Genomic DNA, 18,923 nt, shown 5'->3' on the forward strand with positions numbered 1-18,923 from the left:
GTTCTAATAGTGACTCACCAAAGACAGGAGAGAAACCGAGAGCAAACTACCCCTCTGACCACATGGTTGGCTGAGGAAAATGGAGACTTAAGGGGGTGGGATTGGAAGGCTTTTTTAAGACTTGCAGTTACGTCTGGGCCACAAGCGTATAGAAATTGGCCCGGGAGCAGCTGACCTACGCAACGAGTGGCAGCCATAAAGGACATCCTAAGTAGTAATGAGAGGGCTACAAAAAGCCAGCATATTCAGTTAACAATGAGTTGTAGAGGTGAGGTTGGAAGTGGAGGAGGTGAATGAAGAGACCATTGAGGAAGGTGTAGCAGGTTAAGGAAAAGTTGGAGGGGATTGTTGGAGGGCTTTGAGAGAGTGATGGTAATGTTTTGGGACTGAGAGGGCGGTACCAGTTTTGTTATGAGACTAAGAGACTGAAGGATGTTTTGGTGGGGAGTAGAAAGGGGGAGGATGAGTGTAGGTGTGAGGGAGGTTCTATGTGTTTGAGAGGGAGAGAAGTGAGCGGCAGGGGTAGTGTTGGGAGTGAGGAATATTGGCAGAGGGGGAGTCTAGAAGTGAGTTAACGAGTGGAGAGCGGAAGGGAGACGGACACGAGGATTGGGGAGAAGAGGAGACAGGCGAGTGCGGAAAATGTTAAAACAATAATTGGGACAAGGGCACTAGGAAAACCAGACTACCATGCTAGGTCCTGTAGAACGTCCCTGAGAGTGTCAGCTAGATATGACTAGGGCCTGGTAGCATCCCTAGGGCAAGGGAGAGAATTACACAATTGGGGTACCATGGCTGTAGTCAACTCATCGTTGAACAAGCAGAGGTGGGATGGGTTATGTGACTGGTCAGAGTTAAGGAGACCGACACACGGCTGGTTTTTGCCCAAATGCTTTAAATTAAATAAGAAGGGGATGGAAAAATGCCTCACTGGCCCTAACTCTGAGGAGTTTCCCCTGCTTCAACAAAACAAACTAATGAGACGTCATCAGGATGTCCAAAATAATGTACACTGTCCTGTGTCCAAAACCTAATCTGACCCTCACACCCTTAATGCTACAAAATCTACTACCAGGAAAAAATAGTCTCTTGGCTGTTTTCCTACAGCCTGCTGGTGTTCTCTAAGTCAACTTCAATAGGTAAGTCAAACTGTTCCAGAAATAAAGTTCCCCTAACTTTATAATAAGACTTTCTTTTGTTGGTCCTTTTTCCTGTTGAGGAAAGTGGCTTCCCCTGGTTATTTCCTCTTACAAGTTAGTGGAAAGCAACTACTTATACAATATCTCTTATTTAGGTGTTCTTGTTGTGGCAGACTTGGCCTACTCTCCTGCCACGTACTGCTAATCTTGTCTCCCGGAATCAGTGGGACGAGAAAGAGTAATACTCTCCTCATGACTTTCTTGATTGGTATCCTAGACTAAGTACTTTCTCCTGCTCAGTCTTATTTCATATATGTCGGAATGGGAAGTCTCGGGCAATGTAGAGTTTATTATTGGATGCCCTCTGACTTTTCGTGAGCCCCCTTTACCTTCCATGGGTAACGCTGCATCTAAGCTGATGGTGCTCGCTCACCGCCCGGGCCATGCCTGGAGGTCCTGACTCCTCCTCTCCCTCGGCTGTCTCAGAGCTGGATTTGTGCAGACGCCAGGGATGTAACCTTCCGGTGCCTTGCAGTCTCTGTGATCGCAGCTGAAGAAGTCCTTATTCTCTGTGTGGATCAAACGTTCTTTTATATGAATTACCGTCAAGTTTAAATGCACAAGTGTTACAATGTTGTCGGTTTCCTGGCATCTTGTCTGTACTGTATCGGAGACGGTCCCCTGACTCTGATCATGAACGCCACAGGCGTTCATACCTCTCTCCTGAGGTTTGTTTCCAGCCCATTGTCTGCTGTTTACAAGCACTGCGTATGTTACTGGCGCTCCACATCGCAACTACGCAGCCGTTGCTGCGACTTTGCTATGTTTGGGTAAAACAGTACCTACAGCACTCTGCAAAGTTTGTCTTTTGTTAAGCCAGTGCCTGCACCATCTTGCAAAGTCTTCCCTGCGTCTACCTCTTGGGTCCCGATCAGTCGCAGACTTTGAAGCTTGTTCACCGTTGTCGTTTCGACTTCTCTGTCACTCGTGTGTTTGTGTTTCTACAGCACCTCTAGCTTCCACTGCTTTCACTCCGCAGCCGTGCATTGGATGGATACCAATTCCTTCTTCCCCGCCTCTCACCTTTAATCTACTTCTCCCCTTTAAATCATTACACCTGCTGCTACCACAACCACTACTGCTTCTGCTACCACTCTTCTTTCTGCGTTGCCTGTCTTCGCTTTTTATTCCTGGGCCAGTCTCTTTGTTAAAAACACAGCTACAATGTTGGTAATGGTTCTGTCTCTCCTCGTGTGGCCTCCTCTTCCCAGTACCAGTAGCATATGTAGCTGCTGGTATTCAGTTGGAATACTTGACGTGGTGTGGCATGCGAGTGTTAGAATGAGGGTAAGTGTAGAAAACCTTTTTTGTTACTTGACTTCAGGGATTGGAGCAATGTCCTATTGTAGGTAAAAAGGAGTGTAGCTCCTGGGTTTGTCACAGTTGTCTGTGCTACGCATGTGGGAGCTTCCTTCAAATTTGAGGGAAGAGGTACAGGGCCCACACCTATGCTGGGAACTCCAATGGATTTTTTAAATCTATTTCAAGAATACAAATCATATTGGCTGTTGTGGGGTTCATTGAGCACCTTGTCGCATAAAGTGAAAGTAATTGGTAGTGTTTGACACATGATAACTCAATAGTATGCACACCTTTACGTTGTGGGAACAGAGCATTTGGCCGCGCACAACGTAGACATTGAAGACCTAAAGTGACAAGAAATGATTGCTAAATGTTGCGTCGGGTTAAGGGAAATGTGACAAGCGTGTTATTTCAGGCAAGCTGCCCCTGTTATGGGTGAATATGTGATGCGCCATACTCTGACAAATGAGGCCCCTTTAAATTCCCAAGTTTGCTCATGATCACACATGGTGCACAATGGCTGGAAGCAGGACCGGGGGATCTTGGTTGACAGAGTGAGGTGATCTAGGAATAGTGTAACTATCTGTTGTGTTGCTAAAGTAGTTTTAAAACAACATTACGACTCAGGTACTAGTATATTCTAAAAGACTATGTTGAATTATTACTGTATTGTTTGCACTTTAAGCATGTGTGCCATTTGCTGCGGAGACAAAATTCCTTCATGAATAACATTCTGAGGCTTGTGGATCTGCTTACAATCACATGCTTGTATAGGCAGACATCTAGTGGTAGGTGCGGAGTGTTGCATGACCTGTATTCGAACTTCGAAAAGGGACGTTAACTGGGCGTGTCTTTAATACTATCCCTATTGTGATGTGTATTGTACCACGTTTCTTCATGCGTCGAGGTCCCTTAGATTGTTTTTTTAAGGCCACCTTGGTCGGTCGCATACTGCAGTGTTCGTGGCTTATAGCCTTTTGTCACATATTGTGACTTTAATTTACTACCGTTTCTTAAAACATCTTCGACGTTCAACAATGTGGCAGTTTTTCGATGACATTTCCAGCAAAAAGAAGCATTTTGGCGACAGTCTGCACGCTCGACGACTGTTCGCTGCCTTGACCTACACCAGGCTACAGCCTGTACAGTAGGGAGAGTTGGGGGTGGATTAAATATTCTCTTTCTCTTGGAGAATGTATAAATTTACACACTCACGATATACTCTACTTTTCACTTCCCTGCCTCTTCAGTATGGAAAATACTCCTTTTAAATTCTGGCTTTGTGTAACAAAAAATACCAACGAAGGATGCACACTGTGTGTGCAAGCGCTACCTGTGTAACAAAAATACCAATGAAGGATGCACACTGTGTGTGCAATCTCTGCCTCCCGAGAGACTGTTGCGAAAAATGCTGCTCTGCCATCCCCCCGCCCCCATCCCCTGCTGCCCCCTACAGAAGGCAGTCCAGTGGCCCTGCTATGGAGACCACACACAGTGGCACACATACACAAACAATACAGGTGTGGTTATACACACATTAAACACACAACTCCCAGCCATTTGTTGACCGAATTGTCGAAACATGGCCCTGCGGTTTCCAAACGCACTTCTGGTCCCTCTTCCTTGACGCAGTCCTCTGCGCCCAATCCACGTGCGCAGCAAGACGCGTTAGCTAAACAAGCATTGAGTGGAACCTCTACCGTGCATAAAGACACTGGTTGATGTTTCGGAAGTGCATGTCCCTCATCATACTCAAACAAACAACCGATTCATTCAACACTTACAAACAGCTACCGAAATGCACACACACAAAGAGGAAACTGACGCAAGAATAGACTTCTTCGAAAGAGACACATTACACACATGCCTTATCCCCTTTGTTTTGTCGGAGGCTTTACAATCACACCATCCATCTAATCCTGAAGATGATGTATTCACTCTAAAAGATACACCGACAACCGATTCATGTACTAGAGAATGGTTTGAAGAGACAATGGATAAGGTATCTTCTTTTGTTACTTTGATGGAAACATGCCCGGTGCAACAAAAGCATATTGATTTAGAGAAGGGCCAGCCCCCATGTAAATCTCGCAGGTTACAAAAGGAGACTCTATGCAACCACAAGAGTATGAGGTGCAAGTGGTTATAGATGACCAGTATAAAGAGTACTGATGATCAGGTGACTGTAGATAATTACCCAGATGATGACCCTGAGGATATCATCTATGATGATCCTAATGATTATTTACTCCCGTCACCATCACATTAGGACCACCCACTAGCTGACTCATCTGTTCACAACCAAATTCTTTACAATGACTTACTCAAGAAGGTGGCAGATCATTTTAAGATCCACACTCGAGAAACCATAAAAGATATGGTACTCCAACGTCCTGTCCCGTCTCCTCCATACTGCATGGGTGTCCCTCGCTAGGGACGGAAGGCATAACCTTTTTCTCCAGAAAACACCTTCTTCCCCTTTAAATTTAGAGGTGCGCTGGGGCACGGCCCTGGGAGCTTGCACGGCCCTGACTCCACCACCGGTGCCACTCCTCAGTCCCCTTTTCCGCATTGACGGGACCGGGCCAATTTCACCAGCGCTCCTGGGTTTGGCTTCGGCCATGTAATACCACATGCTCTTCCCCGGATACTTTCTTCTATCTTCTTGTCTTCTTTTTGTCAATCAGGTACTTGGTCCTCCGGCGCCACGCTCCTCCCCAGCGCATGTCGACTTCAGCAGGCGTCCAGCCTGCGAGGGGCTCTTCCCTACGTCCGACCCCACACTCTTTGCCTCCGCTGCCTTGGCACCGACCACGGCTGGGAAGGTTGTACCGCGTGCAACACACTTACTCCACACACACTGAAAATCAGACTAGCTCGGTGGAAAGAGCTCTTCGAAAGGTAACCTCCAGAGGACCTGAAGGCCTTCATCAGAAAGAGCCGCTGTTTTTTATCACTCTCCTTCCTAAGGAAACGCCTGAGTGGGAGGAACCTTTCTGGTTCTCGCACCAGCACACGTACCGAGGCTAGTCCAGCCGAGGGGTCATCAGATTCTTCTGGGCACAGTGCTGAGGGACCGCAAGGTTCTTTTACTGGGTGTGCACCCGAGGGGCAAAACCCTAGTACTGGCCTAATGTCCAAGGGGGTGCCTGCACGCAGCACTACCAGCAATACTGCCGAGGGAAATTCACCTTCCAGGCCCCGTCCTGAGGTGCAGGGTAAGTCGCATGCTCCACCGCCAAGAGTCTTGGAGGAGGCCTGGTCCAGGGAGCCAAGCACCATGACTTTGGCACGTAGCTCGACAAAATGGCCGCCGCGCCAGACAACATGGCCGCTCGTCCGATGCCACTCCTAGGAACGGAGAAGGTGGGAGAAAGAGTTTCAAGGTGGGACTGGTGTCAACCAGGTGCGTGGCCTACAGTTTATCCATCAGCAGCGCAGCACAGGTTTCCCCTGCAACCGAGGCAGAGTGTGCTCCAGCCCCAGCAGCCACCAGACATTCCATCAAGATCACCTGCCACAGGTTCTTCGAAAGGTTCCTAGCGCTGATGGTAACTCCTCAGATGGGGCCATCCTTCGGGATGCTATCAAGGACATGCTCCCTCCGGTCACTCCACTAGCGCCCATAGTCGTTCCTCCTATGGCTCCAGCGCCACAGGCCCCTGTGCAGTCCCCGCTGCCATAGCCAGCTCCTTCAATTCTGGCTCCCCTACCTCCCACAGTACGGGTGGTTCAGCACCAGCCTCCGGCTCCAGTTCCTAAACCGCAGCCCAGGACACCCAGTACTCCTCCACCTGCCCCGGACTAGCCAGACACCCTGGCTGATAAAGATGAGGAGGACTAGGAGAATCCAGGCTGGTAGCGCAGGACATTATGGAGTCCACCGTGACCCACAGCAATGCCTCTGCCCGGGCCATCTGCATTGCCACGAGTAGGACAGCCTGGCTCCGGGCTACTAAGTTAAATCCCGATGTCCAGGAACGTATATTGGACCTTCCCTTCGAGGGCAGTGACCTCTTCCACTCCACCACGGATGAAGAATTGGATAAAAAGAACAGCAGCTCGCAAACCGCAAAGTCTTTATTCTTACAAAGGGCATGCCCAAGGCCTGCACCCAGTCGCAGCAACGCTCCGCCAAGGGGTGGGCGTTTGGCGGGTTCCGAGGCCTCCAAGAACGGAGGTCCAAACAACCGGACCATTCTCTGAGTCCGCATCGGAGGAAACAACAAAAGGGGGAGGGGGGAGCAAGGGCTTTTTCCAATCCGCCTCCTCTGCATCAGCCTCAGAGGGAAAAATGGCATGACACTTCCTTTCGGGTCCACATGTCTCCGGCGGGGGGTAGGCTTACCTTTCACATGCAATTTTGGCACCAGATTTTTTCAGACCCCTGGATCCTCTCTGTAGTCTCCACAGGGTACCGCCTACCGGTAACTTCCTCTCCTCCCCTCCGCTCCCACAGATTGGGACAGCAACTCTGCTGGTGGAGATCCGGTCGTTTGGCGAGAGCCAGGCAGTGGAAGAAGTCCCAACCTCCCAGCGAGGCTTGGGCTTTTATTCCAGGATACAGAAGAAGAACCAGGCTGGCCGGAGGGTTGTGTTGGACCTGTCCACCCTCAACTTCTCCTTACCCCTGCAAAAAATCAAGATCGTTACGCCAGCTTTTATAGCGGAGACATTGGACAAGGGAGACTGGATGTGCTCCCTGCATCTGAAGGACGCATACCTACACGTCCCGTTTTCGCAGCCCCATCATTCTTTCCTACGGTTCAGGATCATGGGCTACCATTTTCAATACAAGGTCCTCCCGTTTGGCCTCAACTCGGCCCCTAGGGTCTTTACCAGACTCATGAATGCCGTGCCGGCCCTCGTCAGAGCGCTGGGCCTCCACATCTACCCATACCTTGACGACTAGCTCGTCGGGGCTACATCTCTGGAAGCGGTTCACCACTCTTCCCATGACCTTATGAACTCACTGCACAATCTGGGCTTCTCGCTCAATTTCAAGAAGTCACAGCTGCACCCTAAGCAAACTGACATTCCTGGGCCTCATCTGTGACACGTGCTCCAAGAAGGTCTTCCCGACGGAGGACAAAATCTCGGCCATCAAGAGGGCCACTTCCACAGCAGGGAGGTGACCTCGGCATGGTGGTACGACATCTCCTGGGTCTACTGGCAGCAGTCCTATTAGCTGTGCAACACACAAGACTAAGGATGAGGAGGATTCAGCTGCACTTTGCGGCCTCATGGAACCAGGAGCGGGGCTCTCAATCCGAGATGATCGACGTTCTTCCATCTCTCCACCCGGACCTAACTTGGTGGTCCAGAGACTGCAACCTGCGGACGGGCAAGCCCTTCCGGCCGCCCTCTCTGCAGGCCAGCATCACTACAGATTCCTCGCTCGAGGGTTGGGAAGCCACCCTGGACGATCTCTCTGTCCACGGCACCTGGACTCGACAGGAGCAGGAACTCCACATCAATTGGCTCGAGCTGAACGCCATCTGGCTGGCACTCAGGGCATTCCTACCACTTCTCAGGGGCAAGGTTGTCCTCCAGACAGACAACTCGACCACCATGTACTACGTCAACAAGCAGGGAGGCACCAGATGCACTCCTCTGTACAGACTGGAGATCAGCAGGAGTGGGCCCTGGAAAACGACATTTGCCTCACGGCAGTCCACCTCCCGGGGGAATCCAACCTGGAAGCAGACAGGCTCAACAGGCTTGGAGCAGACAATTACGAGTAGCAGCTAAACAACCTTGTGATTCAGGAGATCTTCAACAGGTGGGGTCACCCCCACGTGGATCTCTTTGCCACCTGGCACAACAAGAAGTGTCCGCAGTTTGCATCCTGGCAAGGGCAGTGCCCCGGCTTTCTGGGCAACGCATTTCACCTCCAGTGGACCGGCATGAAAGCCTATGCCTTTCCACCCACTCCCCTGATCCACAGTGTAATTTGCAAAAGCAAGGAGTCTCGCTGACTCCTCATCATTCTAATAGCTCCATGGTGGCCGGCCAGGGCATGGTTTTCGGAGCTACTCAGCCTCTTGGAGGTGCCCCTGATTCACCTCTCTATGGGCCCAGCACATCTTCTAGCACAGCAGGGGGGCAGTCATCCACCCAGCACCAGGGAAGCTAGCCCTCACAGCGTAGTACCTGAACAGGTAACGCGTCGGCACCTTTGCCTGTCGTAGGCCAATCTGGAGGTCATACAGGGCGCCAGGAACAAAGCTACCAGGGCCCAGTGCAAAAGCAAATGGACCAGATTCTGCCACTAGGCAGACTCCAAAGGAATCGACCCCTTGGCGTGCACTTTGGACGACGTGCTCTCCTTTTTGGCACACCTCGCTCATTCAGACGTGCAGGTGGACACCTGGCGAACATACCAGGCAGCCATTTGGGCTTACAAGAACTCGGAGGAGGGCATTTTCTCCTTTTCCAACCCTATCGTCAAGAAATATCTGACAGGTCTCTCTAGGCTCTACCCGCCCGTCAAGAGAACGCACCCGGTGTGGGACCTTAACATAGTGTTAGGCGCACTGGCGCACACAACCGCGAGCCAATGGTGTCTGTGGACATCAGGCTGGTAACCATCAAGATGGCCTTACCTCGGCTCGCAGGGTCAGCGAGATCCAGGCGCTGGTCACCTTTGAGCCATATACCACCTTTCACAAAGACACGGTAGCCCTGCGGAAGCACCTAAGGTTCCGTCTTATTTCCACTTGAATGAGGAAATAGTCCTTCCTACGTTTTTCCCCGATCCCAAGGGCGAAGCACAGAGAGTGCTGCACTGCCTGGATATTGGGCGTGCCCTGAAATTCTACTTGGACAGGACCAAGGGCTTCCGCAAATCGGACACTTTGTCACTTTCGGAGGCTCAAGACCAGGCTATCAGGCCTCTAAGGCTTCCATATGCCGCTGGATGGTCTCTGCCATCAGAGAAGCGTACGAGGGCCAGCATAAGCGGCTTCCGGCCAACATGCATGCCCACGCAGTCAGGGCCAAGGCAACGGCCATCGCATTCCAGCACCATGTCCCTTGGCAAGTCATAAGCAGGGCTGCCACTTGGGACTCTCCCTCGGCTTTCAGCATGCATTACTGTTTGGATGTCGGCTCTAGATCTGATGCAGCTTTCGGACAGGCGGTTTTCCGGAACCTATTTGCTTAAGGAGGGTCTCCTCTCCACCCTGAGGCTACAATCAGTTGTAATCGCCCATGCAGTATGGAGGAAAGGGGACGGGAACGTAAGAGTAATTATAAGTTACTCACTGTAGTGACTAACGTACTCTTAGTCCATAGTCCCCTTTCCTCCATATGTCCCATCGACCTCCCCCCTAATAATGCTGGTGTCATTAGGCAATGATAAATCTATTGTCGACGCGTCAATGGGGATGTAAGTGTGGCGCTGGAGGGGGGAGTTAGAGCTGTGCATGGTCCTTGGGCCGCATCCCTGCACCTCTAAATTTAAAGGGGAAGAAGGTTTTTTCTGGTGAAAAAGTTCTCTCTCCTCTTGGACTTGAAGGCACATCGACATCGTATACCTTCCTTTCATCTCTGTACTCACGGATACACTTCCCTCATGTCAGAAAAAAATCAATCTGAAGGACATCAACGCGTGAAGGACCATGGATACAATGCACGTCACACTAGGGACAGTATTAGACATGCCCAGTCGATGTCCCTTTTCGAACTTCGTCATGCAATACTCTGCACCTACCACAAGATGTTGCCCTATGCAAGCATGTGAATCTAAGCAATTATAAGCAACAGAAATCAAAATACATTAAGTAATGTTTGCCATTCAGTTCTCTTTCAGCAGAAAGGCAGCATGCTTACAACATAGCATTGAGCTTTTAGCCTATACTTGTGGATCCTCAGTAAACTGCATTTAATTCATTTGCATTCCTATTTCTGATCATAGTACCCGGAATTGCTTGTTGCATCCTACACGAATAATGAGGATGCCCCTCATGAGCCTGATGGTGTAGCACTTGTATGGAACATGAAATATAAGAAAACTACGCCAGAATATGTTTTCCACTGCCAGGTAAGAAGCAAAACTTTCCCATACTGTCGTAATATGTTCTTTATCGTTGATTATATGTATTGCAATTTAACAGTTGTCAGGCTAGTATACCACATAGCCTATAACAGCACCTGAATTGTAGCGTCACCATTGATACTTCAAAACACTGTTATTTGTGACTGGGAGGTGAGGTAGGGCAGCTTGTCAGGCGCTCCCCTGCTCGCCCTACTTTCTGTAGTAAAAGAATAGGGAGAACCCATGTGGCCTTTCATAAGGCTGCCATGTTCCTTAACTAATTTTTATGCAGATCTTGATGTTTTGTGTCTTTCTTTGGCTCACTTTCTTGTCTTGCACCTTGCTTTGGCGTTCTCTCTCGCTCTCCTCTTCTCTCTAACTGCAGCCTCTCCTCTCACATTCTCTTCTTCTTTCTTGCATCCCTGCTGTCTCTTCACTGACATGTACCTTCTTTATCACCATTCTTCTTTCACTCTCCTCCTACTTTTCACACTGCTTTTCTTCTGTTGTTCTCTTCTAACTTCTTTCCTTGCGTGCGTACGTCTTTCTCATTTAACCCAAGAATGACAAATGTTTGTCTGAATAAATTCATAAAATTTACACAAGTTTTAGACTAAGTCTATATTAAATTTAGCACCTCAGAAGTAAAAGGGCCATATTCCAAAGGTTTGTTGCTTTGATACTTAGTCCTTTTAGATTTAAGATTTGCATATCTGTTCTGTCTTTTTTAGTTCCTCTTTGCTGTCTTCACTATGTGCTCTTTTTTCCAACTCTCTTCTTTCTCATTTCTCCTTTATTTACTCTGTGTCCCTTAGGCCTCCAAAATGGATGATGTTTCACTTTACAAGACCACATTACAGCACCCCATCTTCTTTATTCTCCCTTTGCTCTGTTTTCTCACGTCTGGCTTGTTCCCCATAATTTGTAATCCTGTCTCTTTCCTTCTCTTATCTTCCTTTCTTGTTCTTTCTTTCTATCGCTACTTATCCACCTAAGGCAATATCTGGTTTAAAAAAATGCTTTCACAGGTTTTTTTTATATTTAAACTAGGAACACATACACACAAACCTTAATCCTTACAGTATTTTATCACTAGAATGAATAATCTATTTTTAAGTTAGTAAGTTGTTCTGTTCAGCATGCAGGCTTCTTCATTAATGAAAAGGGAGTTTCTGTTTGCATACTGTTTAGATGGCGTTACCTTTTACGGATCCTGCTGCATTTATCGGTCGAAGCAGTTCAGCCATGATGTTCTGCGGCATAAAGGGCCATAGCAGTTACGCTGTTGGTCCATCCCACGTGTATTTTCATTTAAAGATAGAGGCCAGCTAATCGATATTCTTGTACTAAGATCTCAACGTTTTATTTCTCAGCTACTTCAAAATACCTGTTTTGTTTTACACAAGTTACTTAAATCAAACGATATCATGCTACGTTGGTGACTGGGGCTGCCTTTGATTTTGTAATAGTGTTGGAAACTATGAAAAAACGTACCCCCACACAGAGATATGGAAAGGGTTGAGTGAAAAATGAACAGCGCTGCATAAACTAGGGTTTTGGGGGTTCAGAGTGACACAAAATAAAGCATGTGTGTTCTTTGTAATTGGTTGTCTTTATATCCCATTTGCAACTTCCAACGGCAAGCTGTTGGTAGTGGCTGTAGCATAAATCGAGAACTGTGTTAGCAAACAATGAAAAAATGAATTGGACTTGCAGTTGAAATCCTGTGTACTGTTTGTGGCTTCACTTCACTTTCTGGACTTGCCTCAGTCTCCTCCTTCACCCTTTTCTGTTATCCCTTCTCACCTTTTGTCAAGCCATGGAAAAGTAATATTAAAGTCATGTTTTTGTACTCCTCTCACAGCCCAGTTGAGTGGTTGATAAAATCACAATTCTCAGAAGGTAGTACAATAGTGAGCTAGTTTTAAGGCAAACCTAGTTTTGAAACAGAAGTTTTAGTTGCATGTACATTCAGCTGAAAGAAAGGGCACAGTTTGCTGCTGTTTTTGTAGTTTGTAATTGTTTTCCTCTCGAATTGGAAAATATTGCTTTATCATAATTATCTTATAGTTGATGTCTCTATTTTGCTGTGGTTCTAATAGCTTGTAATGTGCTAGGGAAGTAAAGGAAGAAATGTGTTGCTTTATATGTTTAAGTATAACAATTCAGCACTTCCTGGGCTACACTAATTGTATTAGCAGTCACAATGTTCCTTTGGTACAGAGTTTCTATCTGTGCCTAAATGATGCCCTTGTTCAGCCTGCATTCAGAAGCCACTTCTCTGTCCCAAAGCCATGTTGCTATTGTGTTCACTGTCTGGCTGCTACTTCTACAGAGACTTTGAAATACTTTTAATTCTGGTCCTTGATTGTTGGTTCTCAGTTTTCGTATTGAATCTACATCTGAGGGTATGTTCCCAAGGTAGGTTTGCCTGCTCTGATCTTGTTTGTACTGATTTTTAAAAATAATTTTATTTTTTAACACCACTTTGGTTCTCTGAGGCACATTTGGCCACAAGCCACTGTTAAGATTTCCTGGTCTTGTACATTTTTGTATTTCTACATTTGTTTCCATTTATAGTTTAAGAATTTGAGTATAAACCTAAAAGCTTATGCTTTTACTGTCAGTGTGCTGGGGATTTGTGGTTCTTGTTTACTGCTCTGGAATTTGCATTCTCAGCTGGGGATAATTCCACCAGCATTGGTTATGAGTCACTCTCGACATTACCGAAGTTTGCATGTAGCTTTTATGTTCTGGTGTTAACTGATTGCCACTGCTTAATGTTGTCTGCCACAACACAACTTTTCTGATTCCTGAACTCCGAGGTAGAGAGCAGTGTGCTGGTCATCCCAACTTAGCTTTTTGCTGGACACAATGATGAACTTCTAAAACATCTGGTACTATTGTTTGCCCCAGTTCAAATTGAACATTCAATTATGGATTGAGTATATTAAAGAAAACTAGGAATCTCATGCCACCCAAGATTTTTAGAGCAGGAGCTAAAACCAGCTGCTGGGCATCACCCAGTATGCAGGCGCTACTGCTGGGTAACCAGGAACGAGTACACAGCACACCAGGAGTCTAAGTTCTACATGAGATGCATACTGTGTGTCCGTTATGTTTAAATGAGTACTAAATGTGTTCTAATTGTGTACTACATACTGTGAAAAACCAGACCCTGGGTATCCCTTGCTCAGGTGGCCAGGGCAGGGCCATCACCTTTGGATCCAAACCCTCGGGGTGGACAAGTACGGGAGGTTCACCTGGGTGAGTGGTCCTCGGAGTGGGGGGAGAGACACCCTATGGCGAGATGCGGTATCCCCCTTCCTCTTACTCTTACGTCCCGTCCCCTTTCCGCCATACTGCATGGGCATCCCTTCCAAGGGACAGAAGACGGAACCTTTTTCACCAGAGAAAAACCTTTTCCCCTTTAAATTTAGAGGCGCGTCAGGGTGCGGCCCAGGGAGCATGTGCTGCCCTGACTCCGCCCTGTGGCGCCACACCTCAGTCCTCTTTTCTGCGTCGACTGGAACAGGCCGAATTCACCAGCGCTCCTGGATTTGGCTTCCGCCATGTAATTCCATTCACTGATGCTTCTTCTTTGTCTTTTTATCATTCAGGTATTCGGTCCTTAGGCATCAGGCTCCACCCCGGCGCATGTCGACTTCCACAGGGTTCAGCAGGTGTCCATCCTGCAACGGGCTCTTCCCAACTTCAGACCCCCACACCCCTGCTTGCGTTGCCTTGGCCCAGACCATGGTTGGCAAGCGTGTGGCTCGCTGTCATTAAAATCGCTGAAGAACAGACTAGCCAGGTGGAGGGAGCTCTTCCAGAAGTCTCCTCCAGAGGACCTCAAGAACTTTTTTAAACACTGAGCCAGGCCCAAGGTAGGGCCGCTATTTTCCTTCACACCCCGCAAAGGAGACTCCTTCCCAAGGACTCTCCTGTGCAGGAGGGACCATTCAGGTCCTTGTACTAGCACGTGCCCCGATGCTGCTGCAGCTTCGGGCAGAGGGATCCTTGGATCCTCCCGCTGGCAGTGTTGAGGGACCGGAAGGATTTTGTACCGGATTATCATCCGAGGGGCTATGACCTAGTACTGGCAATACGTCTGAGGGGGGCGCTTAAACGCAGCTCTACTGACCCCCAGGTCGAGGGTGTCGCACCTACCGGGTCTGGGCCCGAAGAGCAGGGTAGGCCTTGTGATCCACACGTAAGAGTCTTGGAGAAGGCTGTGCCCAGCAACACGTTGCAGGCACGTGGCAGGCAGCTCGACAAGATGGCCGCCTTGCCAGACAGAGGCACCCGTCCTACGCCATTCCAGGAGTTTGACGAACGAGTGTCAAGGTGAGACTGGCCTCAACCAGGTAAGTGGCCTACATCCTATCCTTCTTATGCGCAGGGCAGCTTCCCACTGCGTCCATATGGGCAGGGTATACAGTGGCTCCAGCAGCTCCCGGCTACCCCGTCAGTACCCCCTGCTATCTCTCCGGCCAGTGAAGAGAGGTTCTTCGAGAGGTTCCTCGGGCTCATGAAGTCACCTCAGATGGGGGTTATCCTCAAGGACGCCATCAGGGAGGTCCTCCCTATGATGCTAGTGCACCACAAGTGCCGGCGCAGGCGCTGCCTCTGGCCCCCACAGCTGATTCCTCAGGCGGCTCCGTACCAGCCTCCACCCCTCATGGTGGTACCAGCATCTCCTGGGTCTCTTGGCGGTGGTCCTATTTACCGTCCCATACACGAGACTGCGGATGAGGAGGATTCAGCTGCACTTTGTGGCCGCATGCAACCAGGAGCGGGGCATTCAATCCGAGAGGATCAACGTTCCTCCATCTCTCCACCCGGACCCAACATGGTGGTCCAGGGACTGCAACCAACGGACGGGCAAGCCCTTTCGGCCACCCACCCCGCAGGTCACCATCACCACCGACTCCTCGCTCGAGGGCTGGGGAGCCACCCTGGACGATCTCTCGGTCCACGGCACCTGGACTCGACAGGAGCAGGAGTACCACATCAATTGATTAGAGCTGAACGCCATCTGGCTAGCGCTCATAGCATTCCTACCACTTCTCAGGGGAAAGGTTATCCTCATCCAGACAGGCAACACGACCAGCATGTACTGCGTCAACAAGCAGGGAGGCACCAGATCCCCTCCTCTGTGCAGACTGGCAATCAGCATGTGGAAGTGGGCCCTGGAAAACGACTTCTACCTCTCAGCAGTCCACCTCCTGGGCAAAGCCAACCTGGAGGCAGACAGGGTCAGCAGGGTGGGACCGGACAATTACGAGTGGCAGCTAAATAACCTTGTCATTCAGGAGATCTTCAATAGGTGGATCTCTTTGCCACCTGGCACAAAAAGAAGTGCCCTCAGTTCGCCTACTGGCAGGGACAGGGCCCCAGCTTACTGTGCGACGCATTTCGGCTTCAGTGGAACGGCATGAAAGCTTACTCCTTCCCGCCCACTCCGCTGATTCACAGAGTGATTTGCAAGATCAAGTAGTCTCGTCAACTCAACCTCATTCTAATAGCTCCATGGTGGACGGCCAGGCCCTGGTTTTCCGAGCTTTTCGGCCTCTCGGGGGGTGCCTCGATTCACCTCACGACGGGCCCACCACATCTTCTGGTGCAACAGGGGGGCAGCGTCATCCACCCCGTCCCACAGAAACTAGCCCTCACATTGTGGTACCTGAGCAGGTAACGCTCCGGCACCTTGGCCTCTCACAGGCAAATCTGGAAATCATACAGGACGCCGGGAGCAAGGCTACCAGGGCCCAGTATGAAAGTAAATGGACCAGATTCTGCCACTGGGCAGACTCCAAAGGAATCGCCCCCTTGGCGTGCACTTTGGACGACATGCTCTGAAAGGGGAAGAGCACAGGGTTTACAGCTCCACAATTAGAATGAGCGATACCCACAACACTTCCACTAAACACTCGAATTCCAACCGAGACTCGACGCATGCGTCGAGTTCTCGGAAAGAGGCACACAGAGAACGGTCCACCAAATCTGTGTCCTCTGGGCGTTCTCGGTCAAGATCGCCGCATGACACCAGGCATGACACCAGGCAACCATCCACTGTTGCCAAGAGTGCCTCGCTCACTAAAGTAACGGAGGTTCGATCGTCGGAAGACAAAGATGACCGCCATCCCCAGGCCGCACTCCAGGAGTCGGCGTCAACAGACCGCTTGACGGCTGCTCCCGTGTCCCGACCTCCACACTCTAAGGAAAGGGACAATACCCCCGAATCTCGATGCCAGATGTCGAAAACACCAGGGAAGCACTCTTCCACTCACGGGGAGGGGGGAAAACAGCAGAAGAAACATTCTCAGCCTTCATCTGCACCACAGAAACATAAAAACAGGTCACAGTCTTCTGTAAGATTATCCAAAACCCCTGCACAAGGCCATATTCAGGATATAGCAGGGAAACCCCCCCCCCCAGGAAAGGCTATTCCCCAGCTCTAAAGAATGGTCAAGTGAGGATATAGACAGTTATGCCTAGAATGTCATCCCTAGCAGACTTCTATGCCAAGGATCCACAGCACTTCCTCGCCTATACCCCTGACGGGGCTACTCCCTCAGGGTCTAGGGACCCGCAACCCCCTGGTAAGAAACCTCCAGTTGAGGCGCCAACGCAAAGTCAGTCTTCTGACCCTTTGTACGTACGCCATACTCTCAGTATGATGAGGATCCATCACTAAATGAGGATCCATAATTGGCCATGTTGGACGACCAAACTGGAATGGATTACTATGGGGATGACAAGGACCAAGAGGACGACTAAGATGACCCAGAATTCTACAAAGTAGACTCCCCAGTAGGCAAAGAACCTCCGGTTACCGACTCTCCTGTTGACAACCAACCTCTCTTAAATGAGGTTTTATCTAGAGCGGCTGAACACTTCCGCATAGATACTCAGGCAGCAGGAGGAGAGGGACTTTGCAGAGGAACTAGTGGAAGAAAAGAGACCTGTTGCCCAGGCCATCCCTATTCTCAAGTCTATACAAAGGAGAATAGACCCTTCCCTTCTCAATCCCAACCTCACCAGGGCAGTAAACCCCAGGATCGAAAAGTTCAGGGCAGCCTAGTCAGACCCGCTGTACATAAGGGGGCAACTGAAACCGGACTCCCTGGTAGTGACTAATACCCGAAAGAGCGCGGGAACAACCCTATCATCGTCTGAAGCTCCCCCCGACAAGGAGAGCAAAAAGATCTATGGGTTGGGAAGGAAGGTAGCCTCCACTTCCGCTTACCAGGCAAGGATTGCCAACTCCACCACCCTGCTGGCGAGTTACAACTGCCATCAGTGGGAAGAAGTTGTGGCACTCATTGACTCTGCCCCGGAACCTTTAAAAAGCCACTTGGCACAGGTTGCTTTGGAGGAAAGAGCCGTGTCTGGTTGCATCCTTAAGGCAACCTTTGATGCCGCCGATAACGCCGGAAGACTGATAGCAGAGAGCACTGTTAGCAAAAGACATGCTTGGTTAAGACAATCTGGGTTTAAACCCGAGACACAAGCATCCTTAATAGACAAACCGGTGGAGCCTGATCTACTGTTTGGCAAAGCGGTAGAGGACGCGTTAAAAAATGGCAAAGATGAATACGAGACTCAAATCCCTGGGCCAGTTAACCCCCTAATCAAAGAGGGAATGGCAATTTTCGTCACCCACGCGGCCAAAATTCACAAAGAGGCTCCAACTATTCCCAGGGGCAGGGTATACCATGGAATAACAACAACCAGCAGTCTACCCAGAGTTATGGCAGGGGTAACAAAAGGGGACGTGGAAAGGGTAGAAGCAGCCCCATTAGAGGCGGCTGCACGCCTCCCGCAACACAGTGACGTTCCGTTCAGGGTCCCTTCTCACGTATATCCAGTAGGAGGACGCATTTCCAACTTCACCCAAGCTTGGGAAGGGATCACATCAGACAGATGGGTGCTGTCCACAGTGTCCGCAGGATACTGTTAGAGCGTTCCCGAAACCACCCTCCACGTCAAAAAGTACATTCATTGGACCACCAGAAGATCCTCCTCGAAGAGATCACCAATCTTCTAGCAAAGGACGTGATAGAACTCGTCCCGGGACACCAGGTAAACAAGGGTATTTATTCAACTTACTTCCTTGTGCCAAAAAAAGATTTGACAATGCGCCCAGTATTGGATTTACAGCCTGCAAACTAGTTTGTCAAGACCCAAAAATTTTGCATGACTACTCTCCAAGAGTTAATCCCCCTCCTAAAAAAGGGGGATTACGTGACAAGACTGTGCATGAAAGATGCCTATTTTCATATTTCCATATTCCCAGCACACAGAAGATTCTTGCGCTTCAAGGTGGACAGTGAGAACTACCATTCAAGGTACTGCCCTTCGGTATAGCCTCGGCTCCA

At 49.4% G+C, this 18,923-nt stretch overlaps 1 protein-coding gene across 7 annotated transcripts in view; it reads left to right on the forward strand.

Moving 5' to 3' along the window:
* DYNC1I2 (dynein cytoplasmic 1 intermediate chain 2) overlaps window positions 1-18,923 on the forward strand; it is a 1,097,199-nt gene that overhangs the window by 710,896 nt on the left and 367,380 nt on the right. For all 7 annotated transcript variants that reach the window (XM_069616204.1, XM_069616201.1, XM_069616199.1 and 4 more), the window contains one exon: window positions 10,420-10,545. In XM_069616204.1, coding sequence (XP_069472305.1) covers window positions 10,420-10,545 — 126 coding nt within the window. The remainder of the gene's footprint in view (window positions 1-10,419; window positions 10,546-18,923) is intronic.

The sequence above is a fragment of the Ambystoma mexicanum genome, chromosome 9, assembly GCF_040938575.1.
Source record: "Ambystoma mexicanum isolate Mex_15411 chromosome 9, UKY_AmexF1_1, whole genome shotgun sequence".
In the NCBI taxonomy this organism is placed as follows: Eukaryota; Metazoa; Chordata; class Amphibia; order Caudata; family Ambystomatidae; genus Ambystoma; species Ambystoma mexicanum.